The sequence below is a fragment of the Caenorhabditis remanei genome, chromosome I (assembly GCF_010183535.1).
Source record: "Caenorhabditis remanei strain PX506 chromosome I, whole genome shotgun sequence".
In the NCBI taxonomy this organism is placed as follows: Eukaryota; Metazoa; Nematoda; class Chromadorea; order Rhabditida; family Rhabditidae; genus Caenorhabditis; species Caenorhabditis remanei.
Window position 1 is genome coordinate 869,727 of NC_071328.1, and position 22,090 is coordinate 891,816.

The 22,090-nt window shown below is 38.4% G+C and overlaps 5 protein-coding genes across 5 annotated transcripts; 3 read left to right on the top strand and 2 right to left on the bottom strand.

Annotated features, from left to right (window-relative positions):
- Positions 1-256: 256 nt before the first annotated feature.
- Positions 257-4,070, bottom strand: GCK72_000109 (uncharacterized protein; the record flags this gene model as incomplete). Its single annotated transcript, XM_003096782.2, has 8 exons — positions 257-423; positions 480-611; positions 662-769; positions 2,210-2,498; positions 2,545-2,657; positions 2,860-3,067; positions 3,834-3,961; positions 4,007-4,070. 8 exons carry the CDS (start codon positions 4,068-4,070, stop codon positions 257-259), a joined length of 1,209 nt encoding a protein of 402 aa, XP_003096830.2.
- A 1,393-nt stretch (positions 4,071-5,463) lies between these two features.
- GCK72_000110 (uncharacterized protein) lies at positions 5,464-9,020 on the bottom strand (the record flags this gene model as incomplete). The annotated part of the gene is made up of 7 exons (XM_053722272.1): positions 5,464-5,705; positions 5,753-6,010; positions 6,323-6,554; positions 6,600-6,673; positions 7,352-7,487; positions 7,539-7,793; positions 8,820-9,020. The coding sequence occupies 7 exons, from the start codon at positions 9,018-9,020 to the stop codon at positions 5,464-5,466; spliced, it is 1,398 nt and encodes a 465-aa protein (XP_053590917.1).
- Positions 9,021-11,752: 2,732 nt separating this feature from the next.
- Positions 11,753-13,752, top strand: GCK72_000111 (uncharacterized protein; the record flags this gene model as incomplete). The annotated part of the gene is made up of 3 exons (XM_053722273.1): positions 11,753-11,794; positions 12,697-12,913; positions 12,962-13,752. 3 exons carry the CDS (start codon positions 11,753-11,755, stop codon positions 13,750-13,752), a joined length of 1,050 nt encoding a protein of 349 aa, XP_053590918.1.
- A 700-nt stretch (positions 13,753-14,452) lies between these two features.
- Positions 14,453-14,995, top strand: GCK72_000112 (uncharacterized protein; the record flags this gene model as incomplete). Its single annotated transcript, XM_003096778.2, has 2 exons — positions 14,453-14,531; positions 14,583-14,995. 2 exons carry the CDS (start codon positions 14,453-14,455, stop codon positions 14,993-14,995), a joined length of 492 nt encoding a protein of 163 aa, XP_003096826.2.
- Positions 14,996-20,736: 5,741 nt separating this feature from the next.
- Positions 20,737-21,838, top strand: GCK72_000113 (uncharacterized protein; the record flags this gene model as incomplete). Its single annotated transcript, XM_053722274.1, has 4 exons — positions 20,737-20,822; positions 21,188-21,401; positions 21,447-21,728; positions 21,776-21,838. The coding sequence occupies 4 exons, from the start codon at positions 20,737-20,739 to the stop codon at positions 21,836-21,838; spliced, it is 645 nt and encodes a 214-aa protein (XP_053590919.1).
- Positions 21,839-22,090: the final 252 nt, after the last annotated feature.

A 22,090-nucleotide genomic window follows, 5' to 3' on the forward strand; every position in this document is an offset into this window, starting at 1 on the left:
ATACAACAAAAATAATCGAAAATACCAAACTTTCCGGCGCTCGCTCTCAGCGGGTTGTGGACCGAATTAAAAAATTCTTGAACTATGAAAGTGAACTCGCTGAAATACATACATTATAGTTAACTATCACACATGTAACAATACGCCTTTAATTCTTTAAAAATATCAAACAATCATACATAACCCCATCAAAAATTCCATTAAACCAATTTTTGTTCTATTTCCATTAATTATAATCAATACATACAAAACAAGATCATGCAAATGATAAATTAGTCGGCTCCAACTCCAAATGCAGCTCCTCTTTCTCCTCAATCTTATGTTTCGCGTCTTCTCCTATTTTCGGATCGATATATTTCATAAGCATCTCTCCTATCTTTGCCATCACTTGGAAGAACACAAAACCACAGGCTATTATGACGACTGAAATCAAAACGGTTTAAAACAATTTCAAGTGGAGTCCAGTAGAGCGCACTTACCCGACATAATAATCAAGAACCATGTCGGTTTAGTCAATAGAAACCCAACCAACGACGCTGCTTCCAGAATGTAGATCAAAGCGGCTATCACTTGACGATGGAGATGAGAACCGAGGAAAGAGCCGATAGGCGCTGAAATTAAATGTTTTTTGTCAATTTTTTCAAACAAAGTTGTGACCTACCCATAGTCGCCACTACTGGAATAGTACAAGTAAAATATTTCCACGCGATTTCCGAGATGTCGCCCATTTGGACAGCGCGGTAGTAGAATCCGAACATGGAGACGATTCCTGGAATATGATCGGTGAATTATTGATAAATTGTTTTAAAACTTCTAGGCTCCCCTTTCAAAACATGAATAAAGGCGCAACAGACAACGTACACTGCTTTAACAGGCTCTTCAAGAGTTTAGGTACTTTTTTGGGGGTGGGGTCTAAAATTCACAAAAAATGCGTTTCGAAACATTTTTAATGAAAAAATGAGGTCTTTAAGGTTTTTTCAGAGGTATTAACAGTCTCCGATTCCATTAAATTCCAAAACTTCAGGGGCGTGGTCTAGTCGTAGTAATATTTTTGCGCCTGACTCCGAAAACTCGGGAAAATTCGGTTATACCCCCCCACACCGATAGCTTCCCCGCATGTTGGAATACACCCCCCACCAACTGAAAAGTGGGGGGTTATAACTGTGGGGTTGTATAATGGAACAGAAAGTGTGGGGGGTTATAATGAAACCATTAAAGCCCCCCACAGTGGAAAGTGGGGGTTCATATCAAAACACCAGGCAATCTTCTATTATAACCCCCCACGTGTATCAATAAACACCCCCAAAACGTCATGTTGGTATACCACCCCCGGGGGGTGTTTAATAGAATGTCTCCTGAATTTCTGCCTAAGCCTAAGAATTAAGGAAAATCAGCTTCCAGGGCGCTAAGCTTATGGGCGGGGCGAGAGTAAGCTCCAGGGTGTCCTGTTTTAAGGTAATAACTACTTCCAGGGCGCTGAGCTTGGGGGGTGTGTAATAGAATGATACGGGAATTTCAGCCTAAGCCTAAGAATTGTGGAAAATCAGGGGGAATTTCAGCATAAATCGACGTTTTAGTTTTAACCTAAAGATAGATTTTAAAGTTTTAGCGAAAAACTGCTGAAAAACGCACAGAAAACCCGAAAAAAACGAAAAAAAATCGGAAGAAAATAATTATTTTTGAGTGTAATCAATATTCAATTTGACTGCCAACAATGATACTCAGTCATTGGGGGGCCTATATCAAAATGATGCTCACATTACAATATATACCCCCACATCTGATTGAAATTTGGGGGGTTATATTGTAATGTGTGGGGGTCTATAATAGAATGTTCATAATATAGTCCCAACATTCCAATAAACACCCCCATCCAAATGACTAAATCACGCATTGTGGGGGGTGTATTCCAACGTTTACCCAGGGGGGTGTATAACCTAATCTTACGGGGGTCTATAATAGAATGTACCCGAAAACTCCTTTTACAGGTCCTTGAACTTAAGCCATGAAAAAAATTCAGTTCTGTTTTTTGAGGCGGGGCCTAAATTTTGAATAAAATGGTAAAACTTGTGAATACCGACTGTTTGACAGCGCTGGTATAAAAATTTGGCACTGGGACGTTTTCAAATTTTCCTTGTTTGAGTTTTACCTTATTTTTAGTGATTTTTTAAGGTTTTCTATCGAATATCTGACTAAAAAAACCACTTACCCTTCAAAATCATTGTCGTCGGTGTGGCAGTCTTCTCACTAACTCTAAAGAACAGCGTCAACGTTGAGAACATACAAATATCTATTCCACTCCCGGCAAACGCGTCAAAGACGCCCCCGACAAATCCGGTTAACAACAGAATCCCCGCTTTCCACGCGCAGAATTCTGGAATCTTCACAAACGTCGGTCGTTTCTTCTGGGAATTCAGAATTCCCAAGGCGAACGCGAATGAAGTCCAGATTGAGACGAAGAGCATCTTTTTTTGAGCACCAGTAAACAGGGGGTCAATCTGGAAGGGAAAATGATAACATTGGGTGTCAAGTGCCTGTAATTACGATATGGACTCCGAAAATGAAACCTGGTATGGCACCGGCGATTCCGAATATCACTGCACGCTCGGAGAATTTCACTTTCATGAAGACGACGCAGACGAGGGCAGCCATCATTCCTGTATTATTGAAAATTTAAAACGTCTTGCCTGATTTGAGTACAAGGACCCCCTGTACAAACAGATTAAGTAGTTGGCTAGGCTCCGCCCCCATAACAGGAGTCAGAGCTCATTTGAGATTCTCGAACTGTTTCTATAAGCACGGCTCCTGTTGTAAAAACTGTGCCCCATTTTTCTCCCCCCATTTTTCCAAAAATCTTACCAATCGACTGAATCATCAGCGCAAAATCTCTCGCTATCGACGGAGCCAAATGAAGAACCAATGTCATTACTGGAAAAGCCACTGCACCGGCTCCTTCAGCTGTCATACCAGAGATTAGGGCACCAACGACCATAGTGACAGGCATATGCCAGTATTCTGGGTAGTATTGGAAGAAGTCATGCTTGAAAGCGGTCGCCCACCAGATGCTCTGAAAAAAACAGAAATTATAGCGGGGGGATTCAAAATAAGGGGAAAAAGATAAAGTCCTGCTAATTTAGACCAGATAATTGAAACATCGTCGGGACATTCTAATTTGTAGCCAGGGCGTTCCGAAGTGAGGAAAGCATTACAGAAAACATTTACGTGACTAATTTTCAGATTGTCGATTCCAAAATGTCTAAATTTCGTAGCTTCCAAATCATTAATTTTGAAACGTCCGGGTTTTAGAACAACATCAATTCTCCAGTTTTCAAAAAGCCGAAGTTCTAAGGATATGGATTTCAAAATGTACCAAATAAATCGGTTCAAAACTTCTTATTTTCAAAATTTCAAAGTTTGAACATTTTGAGGTTTTGAAGTATCAGGTTACAAATCGGTAGGGTTTGAGACGTCCGGGTTTCAAATTATTGTAAGTAATGGGACGTGATAAATATAATTGAAAAGCTAAAATCATTCTTTTTCCAAACTTTGACCTTGTTTTTCTCGAATACTAGGTCTCAAGGGCAAAAACTTCCTATATACTTGGAATCAGCGTTTGCTCAGGCTTACAATGATACCAGAGCTCCAAACTGACTTTCCCTAGTGATTTAATTAAAAAACTTCTAGATTTCAAAATGACTGTGATTGATTTGATTGATTGATTATTTGACTCACACTACCTGTTCTCAAAATTTACCGATTTCAAATTTATCCCGTTTTAAAATCGTTCAGTTTGAAAACAACCGCTTTCTAAACAAAAACATAAAATAACTCACATGAATGATACAAAACGGAATCAAGACCGCAACAAACTTTCGATACTTGATAAGAATGTAGTCGGCAAAGGTGGCGTTGACCGGGAAGTTCAACACCTTCTCAGCGTGTTTCTCGTCGAGTTGTTGGCCTGAAATAAGAAAGGTTAAATAGAAAAAAAGTAGAGTATACTCACCTTCCAACAAATACTTCTTACACCAAGACGCCACTCTTGACTCTTCTTTGAAACTCTGAGACATTTTCAGCCGATTTTCGAGAGATATGGCTCATTTTTGAAGTTTTTTGTTAGATTATAAATGTCTCGGCGGCCTCTGCAGACCAGTTTGGCGAATAGGCGGGATTGAGCACACGCAGGTGAGAAATTAAAGCTTCTGAACTCGAGTACGGAAAGGCGTGACGTCATGAGATCAGTCTTTTCGGTGGCTGGCGGTGGGAAGAGACAAAAGATAGACTATGTTTTTAATAAAAGATCAAAGATCCAAATTTTTGAAAATGATGATATCAATTTTTTGATCTTTGCAAAAGGTTGAAACGAGAGAGATAGAGAAAGTTGTGTAGCGATGTTTATTCTTTGCATTTTTCTGATTTTAAAAGGTTTGGTCTACATGGTTTCTGGACATTTTAGATATTTTGATGGTTGGTTAAAAAAACTCTTATGAAACAAATATACTTTGTTTTCGGCCACACCTCTCTTCGAGAACCCCATCAAAGTTCGAAATCTGAAATTTCTGACATTTTTAGACACATTTTTCATAATTTTTCAGTTATTTTTGTTTTCTCAGACATTGTTTTCACATTAAACGTAAAAAAATAGAGCATGAAGTTTTTTTTTGTGTAGAACGGCGAAGAGGTCTGAAAATTGAAAGGCATGTTTGAGATCCCGTCACGAGCTCAATTTTTGTTGAATTAAAAAGACCTTAATTTGCCCGATAGATAAAATCTTGATTTACATTGTTGTAGTTTACAACTTTTTGATAGCTCCGTACACTTTTGAGATACAAACGTTTGAAAAATGCAAAATTTCATTAAACAAAACACTCAAGTTTGACACGTTTCGCAGATATCATCAACTTTGTTCCAATTATTTAAAATTTACATTTTTCTGGTAGATCAATTCCTGATTTACATTTTTGTAGTTGACAACGTTTTGATAACTTCGCAAGCTTTTGAGATATGCACCTTTAAAGATATGCTACTTACGGAGTGCGCAAAAAGAGAGAGAGGGAGGGAGACGCAGAGAAGCTAGACTCCCTCCTCTTTTTTCATGATCTCTCGCCCCCAAATCTTTAAAGGCGCATATCTCAAAAACGTGAAGTGCTATCAAAAAGTTGTCAACTACAAAAATGTTGCCCTGGATTTGATCTACAAGAAATACGTAAAATTAATAATTTCGGTTCAGAAGTGACTCGGTTACAAAATCCCAAAAAAAACTGTAAAAACCTGTTTTTCAGTTTCATTCATATATGGACTCTTCTTTCCGTCTTAAAAATCTAGTTTTTTGATCATGACATCTTGGTTATTTTCCTCATCATCTTATATCATAACAAAAAATACCATAGAACACAAGTTTATTATAAAAAAATTGAAATGATCGCATCGGATAAGTCATCAAGTTGTTCTCTGTCTCCCCAGCTATCCATAAACTTGATCCACTACAAATTTCGAGATAAAGTAGCAGAATGTTCCACAGATAACAGGTAACGGGAGGGCCGGTGTCGTGGATTCTCCACTAGAAAAAACGGTAAGGGTGGCCACAAGTCCAAATAGAATCCCTAAAGCGGAACAGGCAACCGCTAGGACACTGCCACCAGTTGCCGACTGACCAATGAGTAGACTATAAAACACAAAATCTCCAAAGCCTAGACGGACGGTTTCTGGAAAAAATGTGGTCGTTTTGAAACTGAGACGTTTTAGAACCAACCACCGTCATTCAACGCATCGGCGGCTGTCATTGGGACGTATCTCTGGTCAAACTCCGCGTGCTTCTCCTGCTGCTCCATCAACTCATTCCACTCTTCTGGAGCAACCTCCTCGGCGGTGCTGACTTCTGAAGTGGTGACGTCAGAGGATGACGTGGTAGTGCTTGACTCTGTGGTGTCACTCTCATCGTCGTCGCTGTGCTCCTCATCACTATTTTTGGATTTTAGTTGGATTTGGACGTCGGATGGCTCAGTGTGCACTGAAATGAGAATTTTATTCATAGAGCGACCTTTAACCTAAGATCTTAAGCCTAAAACCTTAAGCGTAAGAACTGGAGCCTAAGATCATGAGCTTAAAACCTTAAGCCAAAAAGTTTAAGCCTAACAGGCTTATAGGCTTAAGGTCTTAGGCTTAAAGTCTTAGGCTTAAGGTCCTAGGCTTAAGTTCTTAGGATTAAGCTCTTAGGTTCCATCACTTAGGCTTATGGTTTTAGGCTTGAACTCACAGGAAGTAAGCTTTAGAGCCTAAGCCCAATAGCCTAACCCATCTCCACACAATTTCTGTGACCTACCTGGACTTGTCTCAGTAAGCGCCGAATCCGGATTGATTGCTGTCCGCCGTTGCCGAATTTTCCGAAGAAACTCGTCATCTTGAGCCTCTTTTTTCGAGTACAACTCAATCAACTGCTTCACATCCTTCCTCAACTTTCTCTCATCGTTCAGATTCTCAGAACTGTCTTCCGCCGCATCAATCCCTGCCATCTCTCGCTTATCCTCAGCGGCGAACATAAGGAACTTCAGGATCTGAAAATATTTAATTATAGAAATTTAATTAATACGGTATCTCACATTATTACTGTAGTCCGACGCCTTTTCCTGCACTTTTTTGAGCGGTCCCATTGGGGCGAGAACGGCGAAGAGGTCTGGAATTTTTAAGATTCTGTCACAGGCTCAATATTTGTTAATTTTAAGAAAAAATTTATCTTTCCGGTAGAAAAAATACTGATCTGCACTTTTGTAGTTAACAAGTTTTTGATGGCTCCGCCCACTTTTGAGATACACGTTTGAATATTGACTAACATTGACATGTCCTCCAGGTCTCATTTTCTTTTATATTGTACCAAATTTACATTTTTCTAATATATCAAATTTTGATCTCCATTTTTGTAGTTGACAACTTTTTGATAGCTCTTAACGATTTTTAGATATCCTCCTTTAAAGTTAGGCACCTGGGAGAGACGCAGAGAAACGAGAGCGTCTGACTGTCTGCGTCTCTCCTCTCAGGCACCAATCTTTAAAAGCGCATATCTGAAAAGCGTGAATAGCTATCAAAAAGTTGTCAACTACAAAATTGGAGATCACAATTTGATGTACTAGAAAAATGTAAATTTGAAAATTTTGGACTAAAACCAAGTCTATGAGAAAGGGTCAAAGTTGGCCTACTTGTTGAATCCACTACATCTCAAAAGCGTGAATAGCTATTGGAAAAATATTCAACAACAAAAATGAAGATATATTTTTGATCTACACAACCAGTACTTTCAAAAAATTCAATTTTTCAGACTATTTTCAAAATTTCTGACCCAAAGATGTTAACTCACCCCAAAAAAGAACCATCCATAGCACAAACCACGTGGTGTACCTTGGAAAAGCACGCAAATAAAAAACAGCAATCAAGGAGCAATTGGAGATCACAAAAAATTGATGGAGAGCAAGCGATCCGTTGGCGAAAAACGCCTGAAAATTGTTTTATAATGTAAATGCGCTCCACTGCACTTTCAAACTCACATAAATCCCCAAAACTCCATAAATCGTCGTCGGTATCACTGTCAACGCCACCGTCAGAATATATTGATTCTCGTCGTTTTGATCCAGAATTTGTGTGAATAAATCGTGAAGGGTCTGTCCGGAGACACCGAATAGGATGAGCATACAGGAGAGCGTGAGCCACGCTTTGACGACTCGTCGGAAGTCGTAGAGCACAAAAGCGAGCATCACGAACGAGACGCAGCCGAGGACGAGGATGGTGGCGAAGCCGTTGATCTGGAAAATTGAAAACTTTTGGGTGGGGATTGAACCCTGGTAGCTAGCTGGGCTATCCGGCGCGACCACGCAAGCTGCGTATCAATTTTCACTGAGTAGCGACTCACTAGGAAATGGTCTGAGTTTGGCTTTGAGAATACAATCTTATTGCAAATTTCACGCTGATTTCAAATCTCTAACCAGATTTTGCACCGGAAGTCTGTCTATGACGTTTTTGTGAGCAATCGGTGCAAAAGTGTAAAAATGATCGTTTTACATAGTTTTACGAGTATTTTCGGTGTTATGTGTAACAAGAAAAAGTTTTAATTGAAAAAATCGGTTTTTGGGAAAATTTTTTTTCCCAAAACCTGTTTTTCCACGAAACTTTGTCAAAATCGTGAGTTTTAACTTCTTTTTCCACATTTTACACTGAAATAACGCCCATGAGCTTACGTTTTCACAAAATGCTCATAAAAACGTGAATAATTTTTTCCACAGACTTCCCCTGCAAAAACTGATTACAGATTCGGAATCAGCTTAAAATTTGCTATCAAATAGCTTTTGGCTGCACTCAAAAAGTCAATTCCTCACTAATGGGAGCGCCGCCAAGATAGGGTATACTGTATTTCTGTAAACTTACGTATCAGTTTTCACTGCGTAGCGGCTCAAGTCACATTGGAGTGAAGAATCGTGACCAGTACCATTGGAAAGCTTGATTCAAATCATTTATTGTTAAAATTAATAAATTTTCATTTTTCCGAACTTTGACTTCATTTTTCTGGAAAACCAGACCTCGACGGAAAAAATTGAATATATATTCGGAATCAGCGTTTTTTCAGTTTTCTAATGGTATAGGGCACGTCCTGTAATTTGAGTCGCTGCTCAGTGAAAACTGCTTCCTTACTAAGGAACGGTCCGGAATGCGGGTCGGCTTTAAGAGTGCAGCCAAATGTCAATAGATAGAAAATTTTACGCTGATTCTGATTCTATGATCAGTATTTTTGTGTCTGAGTCGCTACGCAGCAATTTACAAGTCTTTTGACTCACCAATCCATCCAACGTCGTATTCCCCGTTGTCCTCTCAAACGAGTCGTCCAAAAAGTAGAGTTTACTCAACTCGGAGTTCACCTGCATCTGATAGATACCAATCCATATCGAAAGGGTTAATGACATATTCACAACCACTGAAAACAGTGTCCATTGTAGTTGAGACGAACGTCGGAACTCGTGGTAGATTTGGCGAAGCATTTTGTAGCGTTTATGGTGGGCGAAGGAATAATTGGGGGAAAAATTTTCAGAGAGGGGTGAGTTGGAGGGACACGTGGATTTTCTGATTTTTAGTTTCAAAGAAAGGTTAGTGGGGTGTAGGGTCACGCTTAAAAATTATTCAGAAAAACATTTCCGGATGATTCTAGGGTCATACATTTTAAATTTTGAAAAAAAACGTGAAAGTTCATTAGCTCCTTCTCATTGACTCAGTTCAATTGACCTACAGTACCGGTCAAAAAGAAAACAACTTTGGCTGTTTTCAGTGAAAAACGACCAAGTTTGAGAGTGTGTCATGGCAATACTGATTGTCCCATCAAGTAGATTTTTAATGTATCAAATAGATCAAAAGTAGAGCTTTATTTTTGTAGTTGACAACTTTTTTGTACTCTAGAGAGTTATGGTCATTTTAAGACGACAGCTCAAAAATCGCACTAATTTGCACTGAAATTGGTCGATTTGAGGAAAAAATGACTTTGTCGATATGTAACTTGCTAGGGAGTGTCCGTAGGAAAATTTGCCAACTACAGAAATGAATTTCTACCTTTGATTTGTATGATCCATTAAAAATGTTCTTAATGTGACAATCAGAATTACTATGGCACACTCTCAAAGTTGGTCATTTTCCACTTAAAACAGCCAAACTTGATGCCTTTTTGACCGGTACTGTAATTTAAAAAAATTTATCTGAAAATAGACTATGATTTGTAGTCGATCATAAAGCAATGATACCGGTATTAAATTGGAAAAAATAAACAAATTACATATTTATGGCTTCAATGAAGAGTGGCCCCGCCTCAACCCCATGTCCACGGAAACACATGGAATCACAGAAGGCAAAGGAAATGAATATGCGCGTGGCAACCGTAAAATCTACTCCACATCATGAAACGCAAGCCTATATAAGATCGAACTCTGTGATAAAGTTTAGTTTTGCTTTTGATAAGCACGAGAATAAACCGTCCTTGTGTTGTAAGTTTCTTTTCTTTTCAGATCCGCAAGTCTGTTTCTGTCCTAAGCGATAGAAATAGATAACTGAAGTTTTTGATGGATTTAAGTGTTCCGGAGATTTAACCATGTATTTTGTCAGCTGGATGTTTTTTTTCAATATCTCTCGAGAACCAAGACATGACGCTTTAAGCGGAAACCTTTGGGTTCTATTGGTAGTCTTTTTGATCACTTTTTCTGCTTCACGCGTCTGATGACGTGTCATGTCTTCAGTGGCCTCAAACCATCCGGAAACTTTATTTTTAGGCAAATTTAGGCCTGTTTAAGCTGAAATAGGTTTTAATATAAGGATCACTGAAGAAATGCGTCAAAGGTGCGCCAGGCATCACATTTCAAGTGTGCCATTGACGTATTCTGTCTCTCAAAATTTCAAAGTCTGGTTCAAAAGTTTGAAATTTTGTTTTTTCCCACTTTTGCTCATATTTCACTCACAAAATGGCCAAAAAATGACGATTTAGGTTGATTTTGAAGCAGAACATCTTTATTTCAATGCAGATACCATATTTGGAATCATAATATGGATTTTCACACTGAAAGCCTGATTATATGTCATTAATCGCTTTATTCTTCATGTATCCCTTCTGTTCTCTCTTTTTTACCGCTTTTCTAATCCTAGGTTCTCAAATTACTCTTCTTTAAAAAAAAAGCTACGTCGATGCTCTAACCTAATTATTACTAATTAGACCACCTGTCTCCACCATATGAAGGCAGACGCTATCTGCTCTTTACCTAATAAGCAAATTTTCATCCATTCCCGCTATTAATTAGGTAACTCAACCGCTAATTATGCAACAATAATCTGATTCTCTCATTTCTCTTCTTCCTTCTCTCGTCTCTATGTGCCAGCCAACACACGTGCCGGTCATCAGTGACCACTGGCTCCATCTCTATAATCTCTTTCTCTTTCTTCTGCTTCTCAGTCTTCTCTGCGTCTCTCGAATTCTCTGTGTCTCTCAATTTTCCTCTCATTCGTGTCCGAAGAGGGCAGCTGACATGCGCGACACACATTCACCTCTTCTCTTCTTTTTCCATTTTTTCTAATGTTTTTTATTTTGCTTGTCTTTGTGCGCTAATTGGCAAATCAAAGCTATAATTTGTTTTTTGAAGAGCTTATTTTAAGAGAAATAAGAAAATTGCAAGTTTTTAGGCCCAAAATCTTCTATTCTCAGGCTCCAAAGTTTTTTAGGCCCAAAATTTTCCGGTTTTTTTTGTTTTTTTGGCATAAAATGTTTGTTTTTTCAAAAATTTGAATTCTTAGGCTCGAAAATTTTCATTTTTAAGTACAAAACTTGAAGCATTATTTTTAGGCCCAAAATTTTCCATTTTTTACGTTTTAGGCCCAAAATTCTCCAGTTTTTGCGTTTTTTGGCCTAAAATGTTTGATCTTTTCAACATTTTAAATTTGCAGGCTCCAAAATCAGTGATGTGTGACTTTTCTCTTTCTCACTACACTCTTTTTCTCATTGTCAATGTGTTGCTAGGAGATTTTTCACATGAGTGAAGTGCGTAACAAGTCTAATCCTTTTGATGACGACGGAAATTCGAAAAATGGACAAAAATAATCCCTCTGAGCAATACTATTGTGAGGAAATGTCTTCTTTTATATTCAATCTTATACTTTTTAATCCTATTCACTGCTCACTGAAAGTTCATATCTATTTTCAGGTAGTTAATAAGCACCGGACACTGTGAAGCAGGTATATGCGATGCCCCGCGTACGGTTTGTGCTAGAACAAGAAGGTTCCGAGGTGAGCAGTGTGTGCTTTCGAAGCAATTTCGAAAGAATTTTCGAAAAATCTTTCGAAAAATCTTTCGAAATTTTTTCGAAATTATTTCGAAAGAATTATTTCGAAATTATTTCGAAAGATTTTCGAAAAATCTTTCGAAAGATCTTTCGAAAAAATTTCGAAATTTTTTCGAAAGAAATTTTTCGAAATTTTTTCGAAATTTTTTCGAAAGATCTTTCGAAAGATTCTTCGAAAGATTTTCGAAAGATCTTTCGAAAGATTTTTCGAAAGATTTTCGAAAGATCTTTCGAAAGATCTTTCGAAATTAATTACTGTAGCTTTAAAGGCGCATAGCAAAAAAGTTTTCATACAGTATACAAAAATTACTAAATCAGCCGTCTTCTACCAAATTTAGTGAAGTTTTGGTGTTTTATAGCAATAAATTTTCAAAATTTCCCCTGAACATATATTTAATCTCCAAAAGACTGGTTAATTGAAAGTACCAACAAAAAAAAGAAAAAAAATTGAATTTGAAAACAACAACGATGCTCCGAAATCCCACTCCGCGCTCTCTTTAGCGAAAATTGTTTTTGAAACAACTTTCGGTTTCTTTCGGAAAATCTTTCGAAAGATCTTTCGAAAGATCTTTCGAAAGATTTTCGAAAGATTCGAAATCTTTCGAAATTTTTTCGAAATTTTTTCGAAAGATTCGAAATCTTTCGAAATTTTTTCGAAAGATTTTCGAAAGATTCGAAGTCTTTCGAAATTTTTTCGAAAGATTTTCGAAAGATCTTTCGAAAAATCTTTCGAAAGATCTTTCGAAATCTGAATTTTTCGAAATGAAAATTTCGAAAGCACACACTGGAGGTGAGTACTTATAGCTGAAACTGATGAAAACAACTGAAAAACTCCTAATATTCCAGATGAACCACATGCCTACTGTAGCCGAGCTCAACTCCAGCGCCGTTATCCTCCGTCAACGCTTGATTACCGACGTCCGTCACATTCTTCAATCCCAAGACCACACGAATCTTGTGCAATCCGTAGTTGATCGTGGCACCTCCCCAATAAATTTTGACACTCATCGCCAGCACCGTGGAACCAGTCCATTGACAGTTAACCATGTGGTCGGGTTGTTGGGTAATATTTATCTATAATTGTGCTTAATTGGATTTTAATTGCTTCCAGAAACCATCCAACATAATGTTCCTGAGGAGCGCCCTTATACCACGCTGACTTTGAGAGAATCGAGAAAGCGACCACGACAACAGCAGGAGAATGGGGAGGGCTCCTCGAGCTCAAATGTTGCTCCTCGGCCACAACATGAGATCGATGACGAGAGGAATAATCTCTTGAATAACGATGTTTTCATAAAAATTGAGATCCCCGATGAGTACTTGATGGCAAAAGGTCGTATAGAACACTTCAAGATGGAACTCAGTTCTAATTTCGGCGCGGTAAAGCGCCTAAGTGAATTGCTCTTTGAATACAAAAAGGACTATGACCAGATGCCAATACCCGCTCTTAATGTCAAGGTGGATGATCACATTGACAACTTGGAACGTGAATGGGAACGAGAACTTCGGGAAGCTAATCAGGCCAAACACGATCTTGACGTAACGAATTTCAACCGATTGAGAGAAGTCGAATTGGAATATCATGTGGTAGATTTGATGCATCGGTATGGCAAGCCGAGATCCGAAATACCGCTCCCAACTGATTATTCACACATGGATGTCCATTTCGCAGATCTGGAGAGAAGATTGAGAGCGTCTGCGGAACGTGAAATTCGCCGAAACGATGAGATGGCCATGGCTCAGAGAGCAGAACGGACACGCAGAAATGTACAAACTCTTGTTGAATTCGAAGTCGCCTTAGCGCCTTCGATGTCTGCAAGAAAAGTACGTAGACTCAGAAGACAAATGCTTCGTGATGCCACAGCGCCTCGGCCATCAACATCGACTATGAATAGGGAGTAGTGAAAAAGCAGCATTTTTCAAATTTTCAGACAGCTCTACTACTAATTTCGACTATTTCATTATTCAAGGCGGTTTTTTCTTCCTACTTGTTTCTTCCTACTATGACCTGCTAATGATACCCACCACATGTTTAAAAATCTTTTTCCTTTTCTATCCTTACTTCCCCAGCTCTCTATTATTCTTGATTTTGTCGGTATTTTTTAATTCCTGCTCTCCTATTCACCACTTTTCTCACATTTCTCTCTGTCCCTCCATCTCCCGTACTATTTCTCTTCTGCTTACCGCATACTAATTACATATTTTCCGAAATAAACTATTTTTAGGTAATCAATAAGCACCGGACATTGTGAAGCTGCTAGACAACTCAATCACGCTAGGACAAGAGGATTAGGACAAGGAAATTGCAAGGTGAGTACATATATTTTAGCTTTTAGGTCAATACCACTAGTCTTAAGTACTACCTGTAAAAATCTGTGCGTTATAGCGCCCATGTTAGTCTTGATTATCCTTTAAATTTTTGATTGATAAGTTCTAAGGTGATGAGATTTGACAAAAAAGTGGTCAACTACAAAAATTCACCTTATAGCGGTTGCACTAGAAAATTTTACATTTTTTTGAAAATAGGACTATAAATCCCAAAACCTTGCTAGTTTCTGTAACTAAAACTTATGGAATTAGCTTAAAACTCCCAATGTTCCAGATGAACCACCGTAACATGCCTACTGTAGCCGAGCTCAACTCCAGAGCCGTAGTCCCCCGCCATGTGGTCGGGTTGTTGGGTAACACTTATCAATTTTTATCAATCGTACTTAAATCTAAAATGTTTTCAGAAACCGTCCAACGTAATGTTCCAGAGATGCGCCGTTCTACCAGGTTGGCTATGAGAGAAACCAGGAAGCGGCCACGACAACAGCAGCAAAATGGGGAGGGCTCCTCGAGCTCAAATGTTGCTCCACGGCCACGACACAAGATCAATGACAAAAGGAATAATCTCTTGAATAACACCGATAAGCACTTGATGACAAAATGTCGTAGAGAACGCTTCGAGAACTTCCGGCTGCGAATGCGCCTTGGTAAATTGCGATTTGAATACAAAAAGACATATGGAGAGGTACCAATACCAGATCCCAATACCCGTTTGAAAGATCGCATTGACAATTTGGAACGTGAATGGAAACGAGAACGTGAGGAAGCTGCGGCAGCTCCATCACGTGATGGTCCCGTTGAAAATCGACTCGAGTGAAGAAGATGAGGATGATTGAGCCGTCCATTAAGGCGGTAAGGTTTTTGGTACATTTCAGCTTTTAAATCCTGATTTTCAGATCCCAACAGCTACGCCAACTCATAAAGTTCCACCATGATACCGTAACCCACATATACTATAAGATTCCTATATTTCTACCATGATACCGTACAAAATTATATTCTGATAACTGATAACTCACTCTCGTTTGCTCCTTTCTCTTCAGTACTACAATCTATCGTTTCACTGTTGAAAAATTGTGATCTACACACAACCATGATACCGTATACTAAATCATCCTGATAATGATATGCCTCATATTCTTTATCTTTTTCCTTACTACGATCTCCCAGCTCCAAACGTTTTTTTGTTATAGTTTATTGTCTATTGATCTCATTTTATGATCTCATTTTTTCATGAAGTCTGGTTGTAATAGAGATCTCAGATTTTGCGCCTTTTTCAGCTATACTATAATATCTTCATATTTCATTCTTTTCCTTTTTTTCACGATTCTTTTACAAAATTTAATGTTCCTTTAAAAAACCGATTATTCTTCGATTTTACCGATTCTTTTCCGATTTTCATCGGTTTTTTCTGAAAGTTCAAATTCTACGGCGGTTTGTCACGTTTCAAGACCTTCATACGTTTTTTTCTCACAATCGAAGAAAATCGATTTTTTTCCGATTTTCCCCCGGAGAAAAACCGATTTATTTTTCTAAAAACCGACGAATGTTTCAACCGATTTTCTTACCAATAACCGATTTTAATCGGTTTTGAAGTACCGGTGGAGCACTCTGTTCTAGATTGGTTTTTTTGTCATTTATTTGTCACTTCAACCGGATTTGAATGAATATTGTTAACAAAATGTGTTTGTTTCAATCGGTGAAACTTAATGTGTGTAATTAAAAGGGTAATGCAGCACCATCTGGAATGGAGAATTTTTGGGCAATCTTTCGTATATTATATTATTCAAAGCCAGAACAAAAAACGTAGCAGAATCCAACAAACGGACATCAAAAATAACTCCGTTTACAGAATCGTTTTCCGATTTGTTCCGCACTTAAACGTGTTCTTATGATTTCAGAAAATGTGCGTTGTTTGATCTAAAAACATCTTCTCCCTACAGATAAATTTCAACAGGACTTACACACGCAGTGGAGGTATTGCGATATAATTTTGGAAGATGTTTATCAGCTTGACACAAATCAAATTCTTTGTGATCTATCTGTACTGTCAACGTTTGTAGATTACCGTGAAAGCTGTAATAGAGGCGCAACTAGCGGTCCTCTTCAAAACGGTGTATCTCGGTTCTCAAATGAAATATCTAAAAGTTGCTCGTTAACAATGTATAGTTCAATACTTATAAAATATTTTTTCAATAGGAAAAAATTTCAATACTTTAAAGACTGTCGAGATAGGATGTTCCAACCGTTTTGCTAGCGGACGCATCTATATTACAGACTGTCGAAGAAATAAGATCATGGTAAACCTGATTTCTCTACTACTAAAAATGGCACCTCATGAGAGACTTTTGGCCAGGTGCTTGTGATCTCTTTGATTTCCATTTTCAAACATTTTCAGTTTTCACCCTCACATTGTGCCACATTTTGTTTGTTTAAGTACATTGGTAGAGGAGACTGAATACGACTCAAAAAAGAACCGTCGTTTGTTTAAGAGGCGTTGTCTGTAAGATGAGGATGGTACAGTTGGAAAAAGTTTTATATATATTTATTGACAGAAGTAAAATAACGAAAGGAATACATTAAAAAGGGGGAGACTAGATACATCCCTCACGAGATGGACTAGTAATAAAATGAAGGAAAATGTGTGAGAATTGGAATAGGGGTAGAATAACCGGGAGAAAAATTAATGGAGTTAGCAAGTTTGAGGAAGAGAAGAAACCCGGGGGAGAGTATGACAATTAACTAAAATACTAAAAACGGGTAGTAGAGGAGTTAAGGAGAGTTTCGAATTTAGATGGAGGAAGGAATTGGGGGACATTAGCAGTGATAGCATTCCAAATTGGAATGGAGGATGCAAAAAAATCGGGGATAGAGGGATGGCAACAAATTAAGGTCATGGGACGTCGAAGTGATTGAGAGATTTTGACATGAAATTTAAGGTTGGGGAAATAAGTGGCACCGCTAATAAAGCTATAAAGAAGAAGGAGTTGGGCTTTGAGACGGCGGTGACGGAGGGAGACTAAGTTAAGGATTTCGAGCCGGTGGGGGTAGGAAGAATATGAAATATTACAGCGTTGAAGGACTTTACGAGAATAAAGACGGAGGGGTTTTTCAAGAGAGTGAGAAAGGATACTAGAGACAGGAGGGGAATATACAGTGCAACAGTATTCCAGGAGAGGGAGGACATATGTTTTAAACAAAGAAATGTAGAATTTGGGAGAGAGAGAGATTTAAATGATTTAAAAAGTTGGTTGGACCTGAGAAGGGAAAGATTAACAGTGCGGGTGATAGGGAGCGGAACTTGAGTTTAGGGTCGGTAAGAAGACCGACAATGGGTGAATCGGGTATGATAAACAATGGGTGAATCGGGTATGAGAAAGGAGTCAATGTGATAAAAATGGGAAACGTTATGAGAACCAAGGCGAAGCATAGTGGTTTTGGAAGGGGCTAGAGGAAGAAGGTTAGAGTTGGCCCATGCCGGATTGGAGGAGTGAGGGGTTGTGGGAAAATATTTTGATGTCATCAGCAAACGCACAGAAATGAAGGTCGGGAGGGAAGGAGGAGAGGAGGTCATTGATAAATATGAGAAACAGGAGGGGACCACTACATGTGCCTTGTGGTACACCGGAAGGGATGGGAGAAACAGAAGGATTAATATGACCATTAACCATGACAGAGTAGGAACGATTACAGAGGAAATCAGCAAACCAGTTGATAATGAGGGAAGGAACACCAAAGGACAGGAGTTTAGCAATAAGGAGTTGGTGATCAACCTTATCAAAAGCTTTTTGGAAATCAAACAATATAATATCAAGGGTTTTATGGGACTTGAGGATTGATTTGTAGGCCGATATAGAGTAAATTAGAGAAGAAGTACAGGAGCGACGGGGAAGGAAACCAAATTGATAAGGACTAAATTTATGGCTAAAGGAAACACATAAATATCTACAGATAATACGTTCGAAAATTCTGGAAAATGGATCGGTGAGAGAAATTGGGCGATAGTTGGAGGGATTGGAAGAGATACCTTTCTTGAAAAAAGGTATAACAGTGGCATGTTTCCAGGAATGGTGTAGTAATTGATGAGGTGAGGAGACAACCCGCAACGAGGGGGAAGTTTAGAGAGAGAAAGTTCAATGGCCCAAGGAGAGAACAATTCAGCGGGGGAAGGGTCAGAATTAGAATGAAGAGGAGGTGCAGGAATAGAAGGAGAGAGAGAGGAAGATGAAGATGGGGAGAGGCTGAAATTCTGCTTTAGAAGGGTCTGTAGTGAGAGATGAGCCATTGACAAGAAGAGTGGGGATGGGTGAGGAAGACGTTGTTTCAGTCAGAACTCTTTTTACAGAACTTGTACCCCCAAGGTAGTGATTTACAAAAAATATTTTATACATTTGTTTGTCATCTCTGATGTATGTGGCGAGCTGAAATTCCTATATATAAACAATTATGTACAACAATTGTAACACGATGTCCAAGCACCGTGCCAAGTCATCCTTGATATCATTCATTCTTTTTCCATTCCTTCTCTACTATTTACATTTCTCACTCTCTCTAGTTTTTGATCCAATATTTGTTCGCCTTCTCTGATGTATGTGGCGAGCTGAAATTCCAATGTTAGTGTAACACGGTGCCCAATCACCGTGCCATGCCCTTCTCAGACACGGTCCCGCCCACCCAAAGAGTTGGTTAAAAGGGAGGAGGAGAGGAGACATCGTCAGTTCGGTTTAAGTTGTGGTTGAGAGGAACTGTGACGTGAGAGAACCCTCTTATATTATTCTCTATTCTTTATTTTTATTTTATGTATCTATTTTTGTAATTTCATCTTACTTTTATTCTTTATTCTACACCACACCGCTTGGTTTTATTGACTACCGTGTCTTCCATGTTCTCTTTTTGTATGTTTTCTCTTTAATTTTGCATGTTTTTCCTTTAAATTCTTTTAATGAATTCTCCTGCAAAATTTGTGAAGGTTTGGCTGTTATTAAATAGCAAACCATGCTGCAATACTGCTGAAAAGTGGGCGGAGCTTAGCAGGCTAAGTTTTCTTTCAAGTCGTTTTAAATATTCACGTAAAGCCTAAATTATTGAAGTTCTTACAAAAAAGATCGGACAAATTTTTGGAAACCGTATACAGTAAAAGTATATTAAGTTTTGGTTTTTTCAGTTGAAAAGGTCCAACTTTGAGAATGTGTTATGGTAATACTGAGTGTTCCATCAAGTAGATTTTTAATGAATCATACAGATCAAAAGTAGAGCTTTTATTCTGTCCACTTAAAATGAACATAACTCGTTAGGGAGTGTCAGTACAAAAAAGTTGTCAACTACAAAAATGAAGCTCTATTTTTGATCTGTATGATCCATTATAAATTCACTTGATGGGGAAAGCAGTATCACAATGACACACTTTCAAAGTAGAAACTTTTCAACTGAAAAAACCAAAACTTAATATACTTTTTTTTGAGCGGTGATATATTTACTTGCCCGCACAGTTTTCTCAAAGCTACAGTATTTTAACCATAGAATGAGAGGGGCAAAAAGATGGGCGTGGTCTGAGTTTTCTTGAGACGACCAAATTTTAGCCGATTTAGGACAAAATTTACACCAAATTTCTGACAGCTTATAGTTTTTCAATGTATCTGCTCGGGTTAAAGACAATTTTTGAAACTTCTCGAAAAAAAAATCGAAAGCCACCCAAAGTCTTTCGCCTAGTCTCGAAAAATTGTTTGGCCATTTTGCAAATAATGAGCGCAGTTTTAAAAAATAATTATAAACATGTTGTGTTTTTCGTCAATGAGCTCTTCGAATTAGCCGACCCATGCTAGTTGTCTTGCATTCTGTACCTGGTGCTCTTTTGACGCGGTAGTTTGAGCTAGTTGAAGCTTAGAGCCTGCATAAGAGGTTACCACTGACTCTCATTTCAAAATTAGACAAAAATCACCCACCACATGCTTCTGATAGAAAACCAATCTGCTCCTCCCCTACCCCCCCCCCTTTACGAGGGACATACAGTATCGGCTAAAATATATCATATTTCGCCTTTTTCAGTTGAAAATGCCCAACTTTGAGAGTGTGTCATAGTAAAACTAACAGTCTAACAAAATAACTTTTTTGGATTTAACAGGCCAAGAGTAGAACCCCGTTTTTGTAGTTCGCAAATTTTTTACGAGCACTCTCTAGCAAGTTACATCCCGACTAAGTAACTTCTCCTTCGAATTGACCAAATTTTCAACTGAAAAAGGAAATCTGATATCATTTTGACCGGTACTGTAAATATATATTTTCCCTCTCTCCTATTCTTCTCTAAACCTTTTTTTATGTGCGGTGGTATTCACACTTTGAATGTGTATACATTACATGTGTCTACATCACCGTTTTTATAAGAAAGGGTATCTCCAACTTCCGCTCTCTATCTTCATCAACACTCCTTATACAATCCGACCAAGCTTGCACATTCAATCACTTGCTTTGGTTTTTTCCAAACGTATTTTTTGCCAGCAACATGACTCTTATAACGAGAACATTTATTTTTTCTGAAAACAATAACGTAATTTCAGCAAAATGGGTGATCATCGACTAGCAGAAGTGTTAAGGGCTATAATGGACGAGGGCGGTTCTAAACTGTCTGATACTTCTCTTCGTCACATGTATGTATAACAGGATTAAAAAAAAACAACTGCCACTTTTAAAAATCGTATATGGTTGAGTGAGCATAATTTGTTAGCTACGGTACCACTCAAAAAGTTACCAATTTGACCGTTTTCCGTTAAATATAATCAACTTTGAGAGTGTATTTCGGTGTCACCTGATTGTCTGATAAACTCAATTTAAAATAGGTGTGGCAGGGCAAAAATAGCACACAATTTTTGTAGTTGACCATTTTCCTGTAGGGGCACTAAATTCGTTTTTTCAGTATTCATTAGCAAAAATTTGGAGCTTTTAACTCTCACAACCTGTAACTTTTACAATACATTTATAATATAGTGTCCCTGCAAAAAATAATAATTTTTAGATATAAATACACGGAGGCGAGAGAATTGGAGGCATTTCTTGAAAGCCTAAACAACATGGATGACGAAGAACGTGAAGCAGCGGCAGCAAGAGAACCAGTTCATCAGTTTTTCTCGGATTTAGAGGAAATAACTCGTAGAATTGGAGCTCACGGTATGGAGGACTTCATTCGCCGCATGGAAGGTGTCATTCTCCGTAATCAAGACGCTGACGAGGTAACAATGTGTAGCTTTTTTGGTTTTACACAACTTTTTTTTCAGAATCAGGTGGAAGAGATAATCCGCGTTTTTCTCGAAGGTGGATTGAGAGCGATTCAAAATGAACAAAGTGACAGTGACGAAGAGGCTGAAGATGAAAATCAAGACAACGTGGATCCAGGTGCAGAGGAGCTTCGAAATGAACAAGCGAACTCGCAACCGAGACAACGTGTTGAGTTTTTCTCGGATTTAGTGGAAATAACTCGTAGAATTGGAGCTCACGGTATGGAGGACTTCATTCGCCGCATGGAAGGTGTCATTCTCCGTAATCAAGACGCTGACGAGGTAACAATGTGTAGCTTTTTTGGTTTTACACAACTTTTTTTTTTCAGAATCAGGTGGAGGAGAGAATCCGCGTTTTTCTCGAAGCTGGATTGAGAGCGATCGGGCACTGAAATGTCTGATTTGATGATGTTTGATCTAGATTTGCTTTTCCATTTATTCGTCATTTCAACTAGATTTGAATGAATATTGTTAACAAAATGTGTTTGTTTCAGTGATATCAATCGGTAAAACTTAATTTTGGTGTTTCGTACATTTTTTCACCAACCTTGTAATTAGAAGGGCAATGCAGCGCAACAGTTCAGGAATTGAAAAATTTTGGGTACTCTTTTACAATCCAAATCCAAATACAAACTACAAAATAC